The sequence below is a fragment of the Podarcis tiliguerta genome (genome assembly GCF_965153285.1).
Source record: "Podarcis tiliguerta genome assembly, chromosome: 14".
NCBI lineage: Eukaryota > Metazoa > Chordata > Lepidosauria > Squamata > Lacertidae > Podarcis > Podarcis tiliguerta.
This window is the reverse complement of record NC_139547.1, coordinates 37216913-37237579: the sequence shown is the minus strand read 5'-3', so window position 1 is coordinate 37237579 and position 20667 is coordinate 37216913. Positions and strand designations below refer to the sequence as shown.

General features: G+C 45.7%; 1 protein-coding gene across 2 annotated transcripts in view; it reads right to left on the bottom strand.

The window, feature by feature from the left end:
- NTN3 (netrin 3) overlaps nt 1–20667 on the bottom strand; it is a 113893-nt gene that overhangs the window by 40654 nt on the left and 52572 nt on the right. For both annotated transcript variants that reach the window (XM_083412442.1, XM_083412441.1), the window contains one exon: nt 16151–16339. In XM_083412442.1, the coding sequence (XP_083268568.1) occupies nt 16151–16339 (189 nt within the window). The remainder of the gene's footprint in view (nt 1–16150; nt 16340–20667) is intronic.

The following is a 20667-nucleotide window of genomic DNA, read 5'->3' as shown; positions in this document are numbered from 1 at the left end:
CCTTCCTTCCGACTGACAACCAGTCCAGAGGGTGGGTGGAGCTGCCTGCCAGCTTCCTCTTCCTTGGTCTCATTGTTGCCCTTATGGAATTCAGCAGGGAGCGCCACCTACTGTTGGTCTCCCTGTCTTCTACCCTACTAGTCTCAATGTGTACCAGCCACCACTCGGCCAGGTGAACAGGCAGGTCAGAGTGCCAGAACAGGTGTTGGCATTTCCAGAGTGTTTGGGACAGCAGCTCCCCAAGGGTTCCGGGTTCTGACACCAGCCCTTGGTATGAACTATAATGCTGTCATAAGTCAACCAGCCCCCTGAAAGCCAACTGTATTCAACGCACTGATGTGGGTTCTCTGGAGGAAAAAAAAACAAATCAGGAATTTTCCTGGTGCCTTAAAGCTAGCATGTTAATTTTATATGCTATATAAATATCTCAAATATTTTTCCAATCATCAAAAGTAGTTGAACTATTTCATTTGGAATTAAAAATTCAATTAAATATAATTAATGTGGTGTAAAATCTTATGTTTCAAAGCTTTACTTGGAAATTACTTTTATTGGAATACTTGTAAATAACTTTTAAGACATGACAATCTAATAGCATGTACTCTCCATACATAGTTTGTTTCAAGGGAGAAGGTGCAATGAAAACACACACATACACAGAAATCTCACACACATTTTCTACAGATAGTAGCCTGAAAATAATTAATTACATCTTTGAAACTGCTCAATTTGTCTGATAGGACACTAGGATCCATTTATTATGTTACCAATTTGTTTTTGTGAACAAATATATTTTTAGATGTTGAAAAATTTCCATGGAAAAAGCGGGTAGTGGAAAATTCTCTGGAATATTATTTTGTTGCAGGAAATTTTGCAACCCACATCCCTGTACAAAGGCATTTCAAAAAGACAGCAACTTCTGACACTCAAAAGTTTGGCACTCGGATGCTTGGGCAGGAATTCAAGCAAGCTGGTAAAGTATCATCAAAAGGACAGATGTCGAAGGGTTGCTCTGACGGCGCGGGGGGTGTCATGCTTTCTCAAGTGCTCAGATCTAACCCTCACAATGAAAGGTTGAAGGGTGTTTGCTACAAACACTGCCCATTTAATCACACAGCAAATTATGGGATGTGCTAAGAAGTGGCTTCCCAGACTGGACAAAGCTGCTACACTAGCTTTGTGGCAGGTGGGTCCCTGTTGCTTAGTGGGATGAGAAGGTCTGGTTCTGCCAGTGCATTTGCACTGTGCTGACCTGCCTGTTCTCACCCTTCTCCCTCCCAGTAAGGAATGCCAACTCACCTGCTGGAAAGCCGGTGTAGTGGATCTACCTGATTTGCTACAATGCATGTGGTGAGGGATGCTGAATCGGGTTCTTTTAAAGAGGAATTAGACAAATTTGTGGAGGAAAAGGCTATCAGTGGCTACCATTCACGATGGCACTACCATCAGAGGCAGTGTGTCTCTGAAGGTCAATAGAATGGAAATCAAACAAGCAAATACAATCAATATTTGTTGCTTTTGTTTTCAGTCCTCAATCAATATATAACTGATTATGTCCCCACCACATTTGCATTGTGTTTCCTTTGCAGTGAAATGAATGGGGTGGAATATGGTAATGGCAACACAGAATAACAGAATTATAGAGTTGGAAGGGACCCCAAGGGTTATCTAGTGCAACCCCCTATAATATATAATTGATTACACAAGCTACTTAATTTTGCCGCACAGGAACAGAGGGACAAAGATTGTCAATTTGGCAGAAGACAAACTGCAGTAGAATGGAAACAGGGCTGCATGCAGCAGAGAGTGAGTGGAACAGAAAATGATGCCATCTTACATCCCTAGTGGAGACCCAACCTAGGCTAGAGTTCTCCGTGCATGTGGATGATTTAGGCTGGGTAGACAGCTCTGCCTCTGGACATGCCCCTATAACAGCAATACCTTGGATGAGGCCATTAAGTTGCCAGCAGAGACCTTAAATCATCACGTTTCATTTGCCAAAGAGCCTGCCCTTGCCCCTCGAAGGGAGGATATTTTTGCTTCTAAGAGCTTAGCTGCTGCTGCTTCCCTGGCTTTCATTGGGTACTGTGCACATTTTATGGCTTTGCTTAAATTATGGGGATTAATATTGAGACGTGCCTTAGTTGGCTTTTCAGTTACAACCGTTCAATTAACTCACCCTGAGCATTTCTCCTGTGTTTTCCATATGCCCTGCTTTTCCATATTATCAAGTTCACTTCATACTTTATCCGTTGGCAGAGGGATCATTAGAGGCATTAGCCTGTCAACTTTAATATGGCCTTTGCCTCCCAGACATCCTTGGGATGCTGTACAAGTGCTCAATGGGATGCTGCCTGCGCTTTGGATGTGTGATTATAGAAAGCTTGTAGAAAAGCACATTTTGGAACTATCTTCAGAGTAGATTGAGCTCCTGGCTCCAGCACAGAAAATGCATTAGAGCTACCATTTGAGAAAGACATTAATGGCATTAAGAACAAATCAAAACACAAGCCCTGGTGCCTTCTTGCCCATACAAATCCAGTTGCCCCCCTTTATTTGCACATCTATTTACATTTATGTAAATTTGAAAGAGCCTTTGGTTCCTTTAATAGTTGCTCAACATCCAGAAATTTCAGCTAGCATGGCTTCTCTGATCTTTGCCTAACAAACCGAACCTGCAAGGATCGGACAAGGATTAAAATATACTCAGTATCCTGGGAGCCATTTGGTTGATGAGCAGTTTATGCAAATGTATAAAACAGGCAACCATTTTTCTCCCCTTTTGCTCCTACAAAACACCATCTGAGGTGAAGCAGGGGATCACCACGACCCCATCTGCAGCAGTAGCGTGGACCATAAGAAGACAATGGAAGCGGTCCTCAAAGCACCTTACATAGACCTGGCAAGCATCCTAGTTAGATATTTACCAAGTCAGGGCAGGGATGGGGATGTCCATTTTCTCCAGGTTTAGGGCAGTATATAAATTGAGTAAATAATAATAATAATTCTCTGGTAGCAATATTGCCACTTTACTATCTGACTTGAATCTTTCTTATTTGGCCAAGAGTGAAAGACCCATTTATGAGACCCACTTTTGATTTAGCCCCATTTGTCACCACTAGTGTTTATTTATTAGATTTCCATCTCAAGTTTCCATCAAGGTGGCTTCACACACGCTTTTCCACCTCCCCTTTTTACCCTTACAACAACTCTGTGAAGTGGGTTGGGCTACAAGACAGTGACTGGTTGAAGGTCGCCCAATGAGCTTCATAACTGAGTGGGGATTTGAACCCTGGTCTCCTGGGTCTTGGTCCAACACTCTAACCACTACACCACACTGGCTCCTGACCATTCTGCCTGCAAGGGAATCACTTGATCTTTATGGTTACTCTCTCAGATTGGCCACTAGAATACAGTCAAGAACATACCATTTTACAGTTTACAGGCAAAAGACAGTTTGGGATTAACAGCACGACAAAAAAGCTAGGATATGTGTTATCGCACAATCACACTTGAATGAATTTTTGAATGCTAGTGTGGTTGGTAGAGAGGTTTAGTTTTCTAATAATGCATGCTGATGGCGCAGAACTTTGCCACATTGATGATGATTTCGTTAGTGGAGTCTGACAAAAGGAGGGAAGTGTAAAAATTATCTAGTGTGCCTGGGAATTTGATTAAAATAGGTGTGACGAATAAGGAACAAATGTCCTTATACTATAAGCAGTATGGTAAAATATGCTCAACTCTTTCAATGCTGTATCGACAGAAGCAGACCTGTTGGTTGTATGGAATTTCTTTCAGTAAAGCCGGTGGTCTAATAGGATATGGGTCGCAAATCCCAAAAGGCTGCCCCTCCTTCCTCTTAAGAGATCTCCATTGAGGCTCCTCTGAACCTCCCAAACCTTCTTGCTGGAACAATGCAGGTTTCTGTGCAGCAAGACTAACAGCACCACCTGCGTGCTGTGTTTACAGATTCCAATCACTTCTTCATCTTCAGGTCTCCATTGAGGCTTCCACAAAATAGCGAGCAGCACCCTTGCCAGCACCCAGGAGCTCATGGAGAGCAATGCTGGAGATCCACAGAGAAAAGAGCTAAACAGGGCAGGGGGAACCAACATCTTTCTCTGGCTCTGTAGGCAGGTGACAAGCGGTCTCCCAGGGCTTCAGGATTGGCTTATCCTGGTAGAGAAAGAGTGGCAGCCGAAACACCACTGTCCCGCCTTGGTTTGTGGTTTGGCCATCCATCACAGTCGTATCACCTCTTAATTGAGATGCTTCGTAACTTCCTAATGCTCTGCATTTACATTCTGGGAAGATCTCAAAGGAAGGACTTGCCTCGACAGACGCCTGGCTGCTGCTTCAGCGATAGAGATTAGAGAGTTTGAAACCAGAATATATTTTCATCTGAGGAAGGGAGGGTGGGGGGAGCATCTCTCAGTGCTCTCCTTGCAAAGGAAAGAAGACTGAACGGCTGCCAGAGTCGGGCTGGGGGAGTGAGTGGGTGGGTGGGAATGCGCCCAGTCTCCTTCCCTTTGACTATATTCCTGCACAGACAGCCCTGAAGTCTCCCTGACTGGATTCCTTGACACCGCCACCCCTCCCCACAAACAGCAGCTTGCGTGTGCGTGTGTGGCATAGGATAAAGAGGATCTCTCTTAGGAAGACTCCTAAATCCCGAGCAAAGAACATAAGCTAAGAGACAAGAGCTTCTGTTTCCACTGCGCCTGGCTACAGTGGTGCCAAAAAGATGGGGGGTGGGAAGGTAAATAACTGATTCAGAAAACGGCTGGGACCAGAATGTATCTGACTAACCCATATCCAGGAAGAACGCATGAAGAGCTCTGCTGGATAAAGCCCATGAGATATCCAGGCCAGCATCCCATATCTAGTCACTGTAGCCACTGATAGCCTTATCCTCAAGGAATTTGTCCAATCCTCTTTCCCCTCCCCCTATTTTTATTGTTTTATTGTGCTACAAATCACCAAAAAAGTGAAGCAAACCAAATCACCCCACCCCCTTTCCAGTAGATGAGATTAAAGATTATTGTGAAGTCAGCACTACCAGAACAACACAATTCCAGTCACTTAGTCAAATGAATGAACTAGCCATAAAGGAGTAAAGGAGGTTCTGCTGCATCCTCTTTAGCCGTATATATAATAAAAGGTATACTAATCCACTGCAAATGTGCCCTTTCATTTCAAACTTTTCAGAAACTTAAGTCAATTTGTTAGTCAATTTTTCTACCAAAGCTAATTGCCACACTTTCTTCATTACCTGCTTTGGAAGTGAATTCCATGGTTTAACTACCCGCTGCATGAGGCAATCATAGATGGCCTAAGCCAGGTAGGGGACCTGGGGCCTTCTATATGTTGTTGGACTCCAACTCCCATTATCACTGACCGTTGGCTGTTCATTGGCTGGGGCTGATGGGTGCTGGAGTCCAGCAACATCTGGAGGGCCACAGGCTTTAAACTGGACTTTAAGCAATATCTCTACATGTTGTTAACTTGCTCCATAATAAAAATACTGGGGCACAATTGTCTCCAGACATTTTGAAGCCCAGGGGCAAAAAAATCATGTAAGGCAGTATATGAGAACTTCTCTAGCTTCCTGGTAAAAAGTACAGTTAAAAAGAAGACATAGGGCTGTCTCCACCTCATCCCTGTTGCACAGGCAGCTTCTATCATTTGCCGGGACGTTGTTATATCCGCCTTCTAAAAGCTTAGAAGGCAAAATGTTAAACCGTGCCAAGGGAAAAGACTGCCTATATTTGAGAACAGATAGCCAACATAGATAAGACATCCCATTGCTGGAGTTGAAATGTGGCAGACTCAATAACCGGGGGGAGATGCTTGATAATAACTTTGGCCTGCTCCCAAATTATCAATAGCAGATAAGAAAGAGATAGCTCGTTTGAACTAATTACCCGGTTGTCTCTCCAGAACCTCAGGCAGACTTGGAACCACCAAGTCAGACACCCAGGAAGCCTGGGAGCTGAAGTACTAGGGTCTTGATCTGCCAGAAGGCAGAGGACCAGTCTCTGTTTGAAGGGCTGTCTGGGTCAAATCTGGTTTAAAGATAAAGAATTCTAAGAAGTGAGAGCTGCAGGTATCTTGAAGCTGCCCATCCATCATGAGTACCTGGACAGCTGACTGAGCAGGCAGACACAGGTGCCTCATCACAGTCATCTTCTCCAATATGGTAGAATGCATTGTATTTCTGTTCAATCATAGCAATGATTTCTACACATATAAATCAGCACACGTACATTTTATGCAAATCTACACTCGCCTTTGTCCTGTTTTTGGGGGAGGCAGGGTTAACATGTCAGTGGCCATCTTAACCAGGAACCACTACTCTGACTTCTGTGTCTCTCAAGTTGACACTTTGCTACCTGCAACCCAATTTCATTCCCTCCCCACTTCCAGGGATCAGGCTGAAATTAGAAGTACCTAATCCGAACACAAGACAGAAGACAAAAGACAGAAGACAGAAGTGCCTGGCGTGCTCTCGTCCATGGGGTCAAGAAGAGTCAGACACGACTAAACGACTAAACAACAACAATCCGCACACAACAACACACAAACTGGGATGCAGCTATCTTTTAAAAAATGTACACTTTTCTGAATTTTGCATAGAAAAATGTGCATATTAGAGGAAGGCGTATAGAAGAATATGTACATTAGAGGAATGCAAATATTAGTGCAAGCAACAGACAAAAATGCATTACATTAGGGGAAGTTTGGCAAAATTGCATTAAGCAATGAGGGCAAACGTACACTAATACACTCAAAAATTCAAACAGACACAGAAATGGAGTCAACTGGGAAAGTGAGAATTTGAGTGAAACCAAAATTGACTGATTTATCCATCCATAGCCACTATTTACCTGCAGGTAAACCAAGTACATAAAAGCAGCTGTGGTTGGCATCCATTAAGACTGGTGGGGTGAAAGGCAGGGAGCCCAACAGTAGGTGGAGCCAGAGACAAAGGCAGGCAAAGACCACTAGTTCTACTTTTCTCCACATTGTGAAGTTGTACAAGGGCAACACTGAGACGGGGAAGGAGACTGATAGGCAGTGTCACCCCCTAGACTTGTTGCAAGGAGGCAGGCAGGAAGGGACTGGCTGAGGCCAGCGGGGCAATACATGAGAGCATAAGAAAAGCCTGTTGGATCAGGCCAATGGCCAAGCTAGTCCAGAATCCTGTTCTTGCAGTGGCCAACCAGGTACCTGTGGGAAACCTGCAAGCACACTCACGATCACTCCTCCATCCTGTGGCTCCCAGAAGCATTACTGCTTCCAACCATGAAGGCAGAGCATAGCCATCGCGGTAGCCTTATGATCCATGAATTTGTCCAATCCTCTTTTAAAGCCATCCAAGTTGGTGGCTCTCGCTGTCTCCTTTGGGTGTGAGTTCCATAGTATAACTAGGTGCTGCAGTGCCCCATTTGCTCTAATAGGACCAGCCTCCAGTACACACAAGCAGGGGAGGGAAGGGGTTGGTGAATGAAGGGTTTATAGTGGGAAGCTACTACTTTATTTATACCCCGCCCATCTGGCTGGGTTTCCCCAGCCACTGTGGGCGGCTTACAGCATATCTAAAAACATAATAAAAACATCAAACATTAAAAACCTCCCAGTACAGGACTGCCTTCAGATGTCTTCTAAAAGTTGTGTAGTTCTTTATCTCCTTGACACCTGAAGGGAGGGTGTTCCACAGGGAGGGTGCCACAACTGAAAAGGCCTTCTGCCTGGTTCCCTGTAACTTCATTTCTTGCAGTGAGGGAACCAGCAGAAGACCCTTGGAGGAGGACCTCAGTGTCCAGCTTGAGCGACGGTGGTGGAGATGCTCCTTCAGATATACTGGGCCGAGGTCATTTAGGGTTTTAAAGGTCAGCACCAACACTTTGAATTGTGCTCGGAAATGTACTAGGAGCCAAGGTCATTTTGGACCAGTGTTATATGGTCCCAGCAGCCACTCCCAGTCACCAGTCTAGCTGCTGCATTCTGGATTAATTGTAGTTTTCCTTCAAAGGTAGATCCACATAGAGCACATTGCATTAGTGGAGACAACTAGAGCATGCACCACTCTGGTAAGACAGTCCATGGGCAGGTCTCAGCCTGCGTACCAGGTGGTGCTAGTTGACAGCTGCCCTGGACACGAAATTGACCTGTGCCTCCATGGACAGCTGTGAGTCCAAAATGACTCCTAGTCTGCACACCTGGTCCTTCAGGGGCACGGTGACCCCCCGTTTGGGACCAGGGACTCCCTCACAACAACCCACCTGCTGTCCCCCAAAGACAGTACTTCTGTCTTGTCAGGTTTCAGACTCAATCTGTCAGCCACCGTCCATCCGCCAACCACTTCCAGACACTCACACAGGACCTTCACTGCCCTTACTGGCTCTGATTTGAAAGGAAAGGTAGAGCTGGGTTTCATCATCATATTGCTGAACACTTAGCCCAAACTCCCTGATGGTCTCTTCCAGCGGCTTCATGTAGATGGTAAAAAGCATGGGGGAGAGGACGGAGCCTCTGAAAGGTGGGGGGGGGAGAGAAAGTGCAAGCAGAGGAAGGGAAAGAGCGAAGGGGAAATTTCACAGCCGCCGTGGTTCCAGGCTTCCAGCAACTCCCTTCCCAGCCCCACAGAGGAAATGACTCAGGGTTTTTTCGAGAAACCGCAAGCTGACAAGTTCACCGCCTGCCCTGCCACTTTTGTGCTGGGTTGCAAGATTCAGGGCACATGTCTCCCACCCAGCTGCTCTCCAGGAAACACGGCGGGTCGAAGGAAGGGGGATCAGCACAGCAGGCTGGGCTTCGCAATGGCCAGGGTGCCTGCGGATGGTAGGAAGATGCCCGGCGTAGCTGCCCAGCTGAGATTAGACAATCTCAACAATGAAGAAAGTGGGAATGAAAAACTAGGTTGAAAGCACAATGGCTATGGCAGCATTGCCCAAGCAGTCAGGAAAAGTGGAGTAGTCGGGGAGGGGGCGAAAAATCCTCTTTGCAAGTAGATAGCTATGCATCTCTCTCTCTCCTAAGTAGAATGGGTCCAAAGGGGTGGGTGGGGGAGAGGAAGTAGGAATGGGCAATTCTGTGAGTTCCACTTTCTCTCAGTTTCTCATTCTCCCAATCTTAAATACCTCACATCAGTTAGTGAGTCTCAGGGGTTTTTTTTTTAGTCCTCATGAAAATTCATCAGCATTTCCATGCAAATCTCTCTGAACATACACATTTTGTACTCAGTTTTGCCAAATATACTCATATTTGCAGAGTACCTTCCCCTAACAGTGCATTTTTGTATGTTATGTTCATGAATATATGCATAATTATGCACCTAGCATATGGATTTTTGTACACATTACTTGGCTGAAGAACTGCATTGCAAAATTTGAAGAAGAGTGAATCTCAAAGGGTGTCTTTGTTTCGGTTCGCAAATTGTTTTGGAGAATGCAAATTAAGAGGGCTTACTTTTAAAAGAGAACCAAATTGAATTCATGACCAAAGACTACCCCCCTTCTCTTCATCTTCACTCAGAATGGGCTTACTTCCTCCAGGTTTGTTCCAAGAATTCTCAGCAGGGAGAGGTAAACCTGGGTTTCTTTTTTAAAGAGTTCTCTGAAATCTCAGGAAGATCTGTTTCACCTCAAATTAACTAACTAATTAATTAATGACAATTTATTAATTTATATAGCGCTTGTTTGCCAAAATGGCTTCTCAGTAGTTTACCTAATTAAAATAACCAATAAAAAAATCAATTTGGGCATTAAAATATCCTCAATCAAAATAAAAAATAAAAAAGACAATTTAAAAGCATGAGAATTAAAATGGTCAAGAAACACTGACAACACTGATGGGGCCTCTCATATTTCATCAGGGAGGCCATTCCACAACATTGGCGCCACCAGTGGAAAAACGTGAATCCTTGTTACCACAAGTTGAAAGGCCGTGGCAAAACCAAATGGTTTTCCAAATGGAGAAAGGACACATTTCCATAGTAGAGCACATGCCTTTGTTACAAAAGGTTCCAGCTTTAGCCACCACCTCCAGGTAGGGCTGAGAATGACCACCTGCTTGACCCCTCCTGCAGTTGGGATCAGACACTGGATTCACCTGGCAGGCCATAGCCAAAACTCTTTTCCACCTATCCCAGGCAGGTCAAGTGCATGATGTCAGTTGAATCAACTTCAAAGGAATTATCAGGAGCTCACTCTGAGCCAGGACTTGAACTGAAGGCGGAGTGCAAGCAGGGGTGGTGTGTCCCATTTCACCTCATTCTGCCCTGCCCCTACTGCCTGCGCCATCTCCACCAGCATTGGAGAAGTGGTGCCAGCATCAGCACTGATTTTCTGAGTGAGATTGCCCCAATTTCTAGTGGTAGCTCACCAAAATTGCGCAAGGTCTCTGCTGCGATTTCAGGGAGATCTTGATAGAAATTGGCACAATCTTGCCTGAAATCGGCACCGGCTTCTCTGCTGGCGCTAGAGGTGATGGGGCAGGTGGGGTGCCACATCAAAAAAGTTTGCAAACTGACCCAAAAATGCAGAGAACCAAGACTAGAAAAAGGAGAATCTGGAATCAGCAGATTTGACCATCTGTACTCAAGCAGCTCATGCGTTGGACTGCCATATTCCACCCTTCCCCGTGGCAATTTCCTGCTGGAGACTCACCCACCCTGCTTTTCATAACCCATCACCCAACCCGTCCCAGGCAGCTCCTGGAATGTCAGAACCTGCTTGTTTCCAACGCAGCTGCCATGGCGAGGCTACAAAAAGCACCCGGTCGCTCAGGGGAAAGAGTGTGAACTCTTCAGGCTACGGGGAGACGGGACGGTGTAGAAGCGAGGCGCACATGAATGGGACGCCTTGCCAACTCAGCTGCTTGGGTGATTAAAAATGATTAGCTCCCTATTTCCTAATGACCTGGCTGGGAGGCTTGGCTCGCTCGCCTGGCTGTGCCAGACCCCTGCTACACACCGTCTGCCAGCTCTGCCTTCAGCTTTATGAGGCGCTTGTTAAAACTGTGAAGTTTCTCCTCGCTGCATCATCCACGTTCCATCTAAACCCCGAGGGCAGGTCGGGATTTTTCTAGGTAATGCAATCAGGCAGAGAGGGAAAGGGGTTTCCACTGCAGCCAGCGCAAGGCACTTCTTCAAAGAGAAAGTGTGCGGCTCATTTTGGCCCAGGGTGCGCCTCAGCTACAGACTGTTATGACCTGCCAGAGAATTTCTTCCAGGTGCAAAACATCCATAAACTAAAATATATTCGGTTACTGCAAAAATAACGCCGCCGCACCACCCACCCCAATCCTACAAAATCCGACTAAGGGTCAATGCTTATACACTAAGAGCATTTAAAAACAACGGCCTATGACTGAAATGCTCTTTTGCATACAGCCGTGCTTTGAATGTTGAAAATTCACGTTTTGACTTGGGAGACGAGAGAAAATGTAGAGTGCGAGATTGAAAATGCAAACGGAAAACGTGAGCATCAGCCATCATTGCTCCTTCGCTCTGCATGCTGAGAGCAAAAAAACCCCACCTCAAACTGTTCACTTGCTTCACTGCTGTTCCCCCCGTTTATTTATTTTTTAAAATGCTTTATTCATATGGAACTTTTTGTGGACTGCAACAGGTTGAGGAGGGAAAAATTAATACACATAGCTTGCAGCCATCATCCTGATGAAAACTGGCCACTCGCTCCAGGGCATTAACTGGCATTAATGGAAGTGTCCTTCTGGATGCAAATAGCAGCTTCAGGGAGCAATGGTTTCTGGGGGCAGGGGGAGAAGTAAGGCTTATTTCCCACCCGCTGGAGGTTTGATGCTAGTCAGGGTACTTCCAGCAATGTGAGAGAGCTGGTTCATATGCAGAGCAGAGCTTATGGGTGACTAACCTGTGGCCCTCCAGATGTTGGGCACCACTTTGGCCATTCATAGTAAACACAAACACTGAAAGGGAGACATGGACCCTCCACTAATAAGCTATGGAAGCTCAGCCACCTCACTGTGACAGTGAAGAGAGGAAATTTTCTCGCCGGAAACACTCTTGGCTCAAATAAGGACTTTTGGGTTGGAGAACACGCGCCCCAAGTCTGCTTCCTGGTCCAGCTGCACATGGCCCGGCTCTGACAGCAGTGGTGTGGGTTGGAAAATTGTTGTCAGAACCATTGCACTCTTTTTCCATGGAATTTTGTCCCCTATTTTTAGAAATGTGACGCTCATAGAATTAATTAGTAACATAATGAACGAACACAAGACAAGTCAAGTTGGTCATCTGGGATGGGTGCAATGCCAGTCAAATCTCTGAATCAAAATTGTAATTATTGGCAAGGGGAGTGAGGAGGTTAACCATCTTCAGTGCTTTTATGTTGTCTAAGTTTGAATAATGCCAACGAGTGCAGGCTATTGATATGGTATTGCAAGTATTTCACTAAAATAATATTTCTGTGTAAAGTTTTGAACTTGTTTTAATGGGTATGCACAGCATTTCACTATATGGCTGGAATCCTAACATACTTCCTAAGGAGCAAGTCCCACTGAAAAAGTAAATATCCACAGGATTGCACCAATAGAGTGCTTTACTGAATTTCCTCCCTCACCCCACCCTGCCCCTAAATTAAATATTTCACTTTCCTTTCTTATTGGTGCTGGGAAACTTTTGATATTTTTAAAGAGGACATAATATTAGCTTTTCAGTTTATTAAATATTATTTAATTATATTGCTATACCACCCATTAACACAATCCTCTGGCAGTTTATAAAGTCATTAAAAATACAAAACAATATATAATAAAAAATGAAAACAATTGAAAAAGCTATAAACAGTGCAAATTGACGCATAAAAGTGAGCGCAACCACAACAGCATATAATCAATTTAAAAGCAGAGTAATAACAGCAAGGGGAAAATAAATTGGTGCGAGAGTTTTAAAAGGCCAAATTCCTATTGTAAATTAGAAGGCCTGGAAGTATACAAAGATCTTCGCCTCACCCCCTAAAAGTCCATAGAGTGGGCACCAGGCCAGCATCTCTGTTTGCATTCCACAAATAGGGAGCCAGCACCAGAAAGTCCCCGTCTTCACCACACAGGTGCCCAGTGGGACTGGTAGAAGAAGAAGAAGAGTTTGGATTTGATATCCCGCTTTATCACTACCCTAAGGAGTCTCAAAGCGGCTCACATTCTCCTTTCCCTTCCTCCCCCACAACAAACACTCTGTGAGGTGAGTGGGGCTGAGAGACTTCAGAGAAGTGTGACTAGCCCAAGGTCACCCAGTAGCTGCATGTGGAGGAGCGGAGACTCGAACACGGTTCCCCAGATTGCAAGACTACCGCTCTTAACCACTACACCACACTGGCAGGGTCAAATAATTATAGTGTTGACCCCATCCTCCTCCTTCCTACTGAATTCTAGAAGGCCAATACTGAGACTAAGGAGAAGGAAGTTGAGACAACCTATGCCACCCCCTGGACTGGTTGAGAAAGAAAGCAGGCAAGTGGGGGCTGGCAGAGGCCAGAATGAGGCCGGTGGGGCAGTGCCTCATTTATTCCAATGGGCCAGCCTCCACTGTATTTACCAATCCCCATGGACCAGTTGAGTTTTCAAATCCATTTTCAAAGGAACCTCATGCATAACCCAAGCAATAATGCTACCAAGTGCTTGCTAGATCGTGCATAACGGTTGCATGGCGAGGTTGTATTTCGTAGATCAACCTATCGGCTGAGCCTGATAAAACACCATCTGAGCCACCAAGGCCACCTGAGCCTCAAACCAATCATGATAGAAGATTCCAAACTGTTAGCCTGCTGGTTTTGGGAGACTGCAAGATCCTTTCAGAACAAGCTGAACATCACCTAACTGGGCAGATGAACCATCCACTAATAATACCTGTCTTGCTTGGACTGAGTCTCAGTTTATTGGCCCTCATCCAGTACTTTACTGTGCCAAGGGCCTCACCTGAGTGAGATGAAAGGGAGATGCAGATCTGGCTGTCATCTGTGTATTGGCGACACCTCAGGCTACACCTCTGAAGAACCTCTCCCAGTGGTTTCATGTAGATATTCAATAGTGTGGGAGCCAAAACAAAGTTCCGAGGAACCCTGTACAGTGGTACCTCGGTTTAAGAACAGTCCAGTTTAAGAACGATTTGGCAAAACCAGAAATAGTGTCTTGGTTTGAGAACTTTACCTCAGTCTAAGAATGGAATACAAACAGTGGAAGGGCACCAGCGGCGTGAGGCCTCATTAGGGAAAGTGTGAATCAGTTTAAGAATGGTTTTGGTTTAAGAACGGACTTCCGGAACGGATTAAGTTCATAAACTGAGGTACTACTGTAGTGTAAATTGCAAGGGACAGAGAAACATTCCCCAGCATCACCTTCTGGAGTCATCCATCCAAGTACAGACAGAAGCTAGCGCAATGCAGGACACCCACCTGCCATGCTAGGCACAAGGAGGGAATGGCTGATTATTTCAATAGGCCACTGGGATGTCAAAGAGGAGCAATGGGGCTGCAGTCCCCAATCTCTCTTTCAGCAGGGGGTGACTGTGGCAATTTCTGTTCCAAAACCAGGTCTAAAGCCAGAATGAGAGTCCAATAAACATGTTCAATCACATCTCAATGCATTTAGGGCAACAGAAAAGAGTACTCCTCTTTATCACATTGCAATAATACGATAACTTCAGATGAAGGGAAGATGATGATGATGATGATGATGATGATGATAATAATAAGTAGTGGACAGCCTAGTATAAACCCACCACCAATGCACTATTATTGTGCCAACCGCATGTTGCAGAATACACCTGCCAGTCCAGAAGGTCCCTGAGTGCAAAACCATCCTTGAGAGCCAGTGTAGTGTAGTGGTTAGAGTGAGAAACTAGAACCTGGGACACCAGGGTTGAAATCCCCACTCAGTCATGAATCTCACTGAGTGACCACTGTCTGCCACTGCCTCTCAGCCCAGCCCACCTCACAGGGCTGTTGTGGGCATTCATTGAGGAGGAAGGGAACCATGTATACCACCTTAAGCTCCTTGGATGAAAAGATGGGCTATACAGTGGTACCTTGGGTTACATACGCTTCAGGTTACACACTCTGCTAACCCAGAAATAGTGCTTCAGGTTAAGAACTTTGCTTCAGGATAAGGAGAGAAATCGGGCTCTGGCAGCGCAGTGGCAGCAGGAGGCCCCATTAGCTAAAGTGGTGCTTCAGGTTAAGAACAGTTTCATGTTAAGAATGGACCTCCGGAATGAATTAAGTACTTAACCCGAGGTACCACTGTACATGGAATAAATAAGTAAACAAAATAAACATCAAAGGAAGACAGCTACCATGGTTCTGGATGCACCTTTCAGCTGTTCTAACAAGCGTTCCAGAAAGATATATATTTTGAAAGAGGATGCTGAGAAGTCTGAATGAAGAAAAGAAATGCTAATTGCGGTGGATACACATTAACCCAGGGATAAGCTATACTGTGGGTTAAAAGCTGATGATGCATGGAAGAAGCCTGCTTCTCATTTAAACCCAGACTCCAGATTAGTATAAATAAACCATGACGGGGGAAGGAATTATTCAGCGCTGATAGAGCCATGGTTTCTTGCCTGAGAGAAGCACCAAACTAGCAAGTGCGTCTCCTTCACCTTTGGCTAGGAACTCAAACGTCCATTCTGAAATTAATTAAACTGGATTGTAAAGTAGCGATTATCAGGTTTGGTTGAGGCACTCACTTGTTTGCACTGGGATCACTACTTCGCTCTTTGGGGTGCGCTTCTCAATGTAATTTGACCTTCACAACTATCATTAACAACAGTAGCTTTTTATTTCCCAGTAGGGCAAATTCCCCACCAACCTCAGTCTGATCCCAGCCAGCCCTCACATACCTACCTTCTTACATCTGGCCCAGGGATGGACCAGTCAGTCAGATTCCTCCTCCTGAGCCTCAGTGTGGTCCTTGTAGAACTCAGCAGGGAGGCAGAAGACAAAACTAGGTGAGTTGACTCGGCCTGGCACCACATGTCCTGTCTAGGCTCCCTGACTTCAGCCGTACCAGTCCTAATGGTTGCCAGCCATGACTAAGTAAACTGGCAAACTCCTAAGAAGAACCTTGACCTTTCTCACAGGGAAGGTTGGGAGATGTTCTTGTTCCTTACCTTTGCAGGCTTTTCTGTCAGTGATGGATTTACTCATGTCTCGGTAGAAGCCCTCCTTGCAGTAATGGCAGTGTCGCCCAGCAGTGTTGTGGCGACAATTCAGGCAGACGCCCCCACTCTTCCGCCCTGAGAGTTTGTAGAGCTCCATGTTGAAACGGCAGCGGCGGGCATGAAGATTGCAGTTGCAGGCTGTGAAAAGAAGAGATGAGGCAGGTCAAAGGAAGATCTGAAAGACCCACTCACTCTCCTCTTCTCTGTCATACAAGTCAACTCCTCAATTTGCTGTTTATGTCCCAACTGAGCAAATTAGGGCTTCTGTGGCCCACCATTTGCCTCCAGTCCAATCTTGGCATCCCAATGAAGGCCATGGTTCCCAAGAAGGCAGTGTGGTACAGTGGTTCAGGTGCTGGATCAGGACCTGGGCGACCAGGGTTCAAATCCCCACTTAGTCATGCAGCTCACCAGGCAACTTTGAGCCAGTCATATTCTTGCAGCCTAACCTAACTCACAGGGTTGTGAGGATAAAATGGGGAAGAGAGCAATGTATGCCACATTAAGCTCATTGAAGGAAACGTTGGATATACACGTAACAATAAATAAATAAATCTACCATTTGTAGTAACCATGGTTTGCTCTATTTTGACATCACAGTAAACTATGGTTATCGCCAACCAGAAAATGAGGGAGGGAACTACAGACTGTGAGAGGAAGGGAAGAAAGGAGTGCAGAACTCCAAGGCACAAGTGCCTGATGTCTTAATGCATCGTTGGGATGGGGCATCTGAACCGAGTCTTTATGTTAAAAAGAAAAAAAAATCGTAAATTTATTACATTGATTAAAACTATCCTTATTCTAACCCATCCCAGGCCACCAAAAATTCACTGATAGAAAACACTCAGGGTTGTACCTAACTAAGTTCTAATCAGATGACATTCGCTGAAATTCATGGGCCCAAGTTAGTTATATCCATTGATTTCAATGGGTCTACTCTGAGTAGGATCAACATCGGAAACAACTTTTAGAAGGGGAAAAGCTCCTCTCTTATACACTTGCCTTCATTTTATACACCTCTATCTTCACCCATCCCTCTCCCCATCCCAAGAAATAAAATGGGGAGAAAATGGTCACTCCACTCATCTTGGCTCCTGCATCTCCCCCATGCAATACCTGTTCCATCCAAGGCCCCTGCCCAGTGCCCGTGAGAAGACCACCCACCTTGAACTGGGCTGGGGGGCGGCAGGGACATTCTCTCTGCTACTCACTGCCAGAGCTATTAAGGAGCACGAATTGTACCAGCTGCAACCAGGTTATGAAATTGGGGGGGGGGGTGCAGTGCGGGGAGAGAGTCAGCAGTAGCAGCAGCAACAGAAAAAGCTGCTAAACTCATTTTGCTCCTTCTCCCTCCTTCTGCATCCCTGGTCCCTCTCCCCATTAACCACAGAAACCAAAGTTGGGAGGGGGGGTGGACAGGATTCTTGTGTGCAAACTTTCTTCTTCTTCTTCTTTTAAAGGGAAAACATACTGCCAGCTCCTGTTCAACATAATCACAAAAAGATAATGGGAACAAGGTTCCCCCTGGCTATACCCCGCCGCCGTCCGCTGCCCTTGCGGCCCCTGCCCTTATTCCTCCCTTCCCCGAACGAGTCCTGGCCAGGGTGAGAGTTTTTCCAGGCGTGCTGTGAAATTCATTAATGTGTCAGCCCAAGATTTAACTGCTGGGCCTGCTTATCATTTGCATGAAATTTCCTCTCGGCTAACTCACTGCCCCCCCCCCGGCATCCTGGCGTGCTTTGCAGACCTCGCTGTTTCTCTTTGTAACAGAAGAAAGTGGGGAGGGCCGGGGGATGGGGAACCCCTTGAAGATCAAACAGCTCCAAAGCACATGGGGGGAGACTCCGGGAGCTCAAATAGCTTCACGCTGGCTAAGAGCAGGGTTCCCCGTATCCCTTCCCAAGAGCCTTTGCTCCATCCTAACTACAGAGCAAGATTTGCCAGGACAATAACAATAAACATATTTTCATAGTGCACCCACCCACCTGCCCGTATATATATAAAAACACCTCTGTAAAACCCATGGGGCAAATCAGAAAGAACATGACAATAAATTCTCTTAAATGTCAGGATCCAATTGGTGCACAAGGGGATTCAATCCTGAGTTGGCAGCAGCAATCAGAATCTTCAGGTTGTGGCCAGGGCTTGCCAACACTCTGCTCCTGGTGATGCCTGCCCTGGGTCACGCTTTTCAGGGACTCCACTGAGAACCGGGACATGCTGGATCCACCATTTAAATTCCCCATGTGACTCCTCTGGGGCATTGTGGGAAACTGATTGAGGCCGCCATTTTCCTTTCCCAAAATGCCTCAGACCAACGCATTGCAAGGAATTAAAAGGACAGCTCCAGCAGCTCCTAAATTAGACCAAGCCAAAGTTATGGGGCCGAGTGTGAAGGAGAGGATGCAAAACAGGGTCCCCTAGAGTTAACCCTGATCTCAAACCGTTAAGGTATGTTGCAGCCACTAACACGTGTCCAAGAAGGAGGACAAAGCAACACATTGCCCATCTACAGGGAGTACAACCTGGACAACAGAGTGAGCAGGCACATACTGTAGGCCACCATCTTCCACTATGGTAAGCTGAATTGCATTTCTATTTAACTTACAGAAAGCAGGTTGTGTCCCGTGTTATTCCTACTCAGGGTAGACCAACTGAAATTAATGGGCATGACTAACACAGGTCCATTAATTTCAAGGGGTTTACTCTGAGAAGGGCTTAGTTGGTTACAACTCAGTAGTTCTCAGTTTGCAACTATAAACTTCGATTAGCATGTGCAAATTTTATGCAAATCTCTGTCTTCTTTCGTCCTGTTTTCCTTTTGGCGATGCATTTTTGGGCGATGTGTAAGTGGCCACTTTACCTCTGGCTTGGGAGAGGCTCCATGCCTACCTTTTAATGGGCCTGGATTTAAATAGGGAGAGCTTGATTGGGAAGAGATAACAGTGTCATTCACAGATACTTGGCTTATTTCAGATTTTTAATGTGGACTCACCCAATCAGACTTCCCAAGACGATACATGAACTGAAATGCAACTACCCTCTGAAATTTGTACTTCTCTGAATTTTGCACTGCTATTCTCCACCCGCAAAATGTGTACAAACCACACATATTAGGGGAAGGTGTGCATAAGAATGTACATATTCATTAAAATAACATACAAGCATGCATTGTATTAGGTGAAAATTGCTTGCAGAAATGAACTTTAGGAAAATTGCATTCTAAAATGTGTATATTGGGGAAAATGTGCACTAAAAAGCTGGTGAATTTTCATGAGAACTGAAAAAAATAGCAAACTGATGCAGAAATGTGGCTAACATAACTTAAGGCTGGGAAAATGAGAAGCTGACAGAAACCGAAATAGACAGATGTGTCCATTCCCACTGGCACTTCTGGCTCACCACTGATTTATTGCTGGGCATACACTGTTCTCTCCCTCCCCTACAAGAGCCCTGTGAAGTAGGTTAGGCTGAGAGGCACTGACTGGCTCATGGTCGGAGAGCTTCATGGCTCATTTGGGATTTGAACCCTGGTCTCCCAGGTCCAAGTCTGACTCCCTAACCACTACACCACACTGGCTCCACTGATGGCTTGCTTAGTGCCTGGGGAGTGGCAGCTGGCACATCCCTCCTCCTGACCTGAAGTTCCCATGTACAGGACGTTCCGCATTCTGCTCCCTTTGTTAGGGAAGCCCTCAAGGACTATTCATCAGAGGTGAAGAGGTGAGATGGGAAGGAAGCATGGGTAAATAATTGTCCAGGCTTGTCTCATTGCCTCTGACTTCATCAGTAACAGTTTAGCTTAGCAAGGCCAGAGGCCAAAGAGAGGCTTAAACTACTCACAGCAGCACCTAAGCAACAGGAGACCATTGCAGTTGCACCAACACTGGAAGGTGCTGCCTCATACCAGGTAAGGCCATTTGTCCATATAGCTCAGTATTCTCTACTCTGATTGACGAAAACTCTCCAGGGTCACAGACAGAGGTCTTCCGGTCATCCCCTATAACCTGATCCTTTTAACTGGAGAGACAAGGCATTCAACTGGGGGTCATCTGCATGCAAGAGAGGTGCCCTGACACCACTGAGCCATGGTTCTTTCTGTACTTAGCTTCCTCCCAGGCCAAAGAAGTATCTAGCCTGAGATTCTGTTCCCCCAAAGTCCCTAAGAAGAGACCACATTGCAATCACATAAACCTTTGCAGGAACAAGGTATTTCTACGTCGTAAAGTAAGTAATTCTTAAACTTTGGAGCCACTATTGACAAGTCCCTGCACCTCCTAGACTTATCATCTGCTAGAAACGAAAGACAACCATTTTACAAGGACAGTCCTCTGCTTGGAGGTGTCCACTACATGAATTGTTGTCCAAGTCCAGTTTAAAGATAAATAGTTGGAGGGACCTTGAAGTCACCTATCAACAGGGAGCAGCACCAGGACAGCAAACTAAGCAGCCACACACAGGTCCCC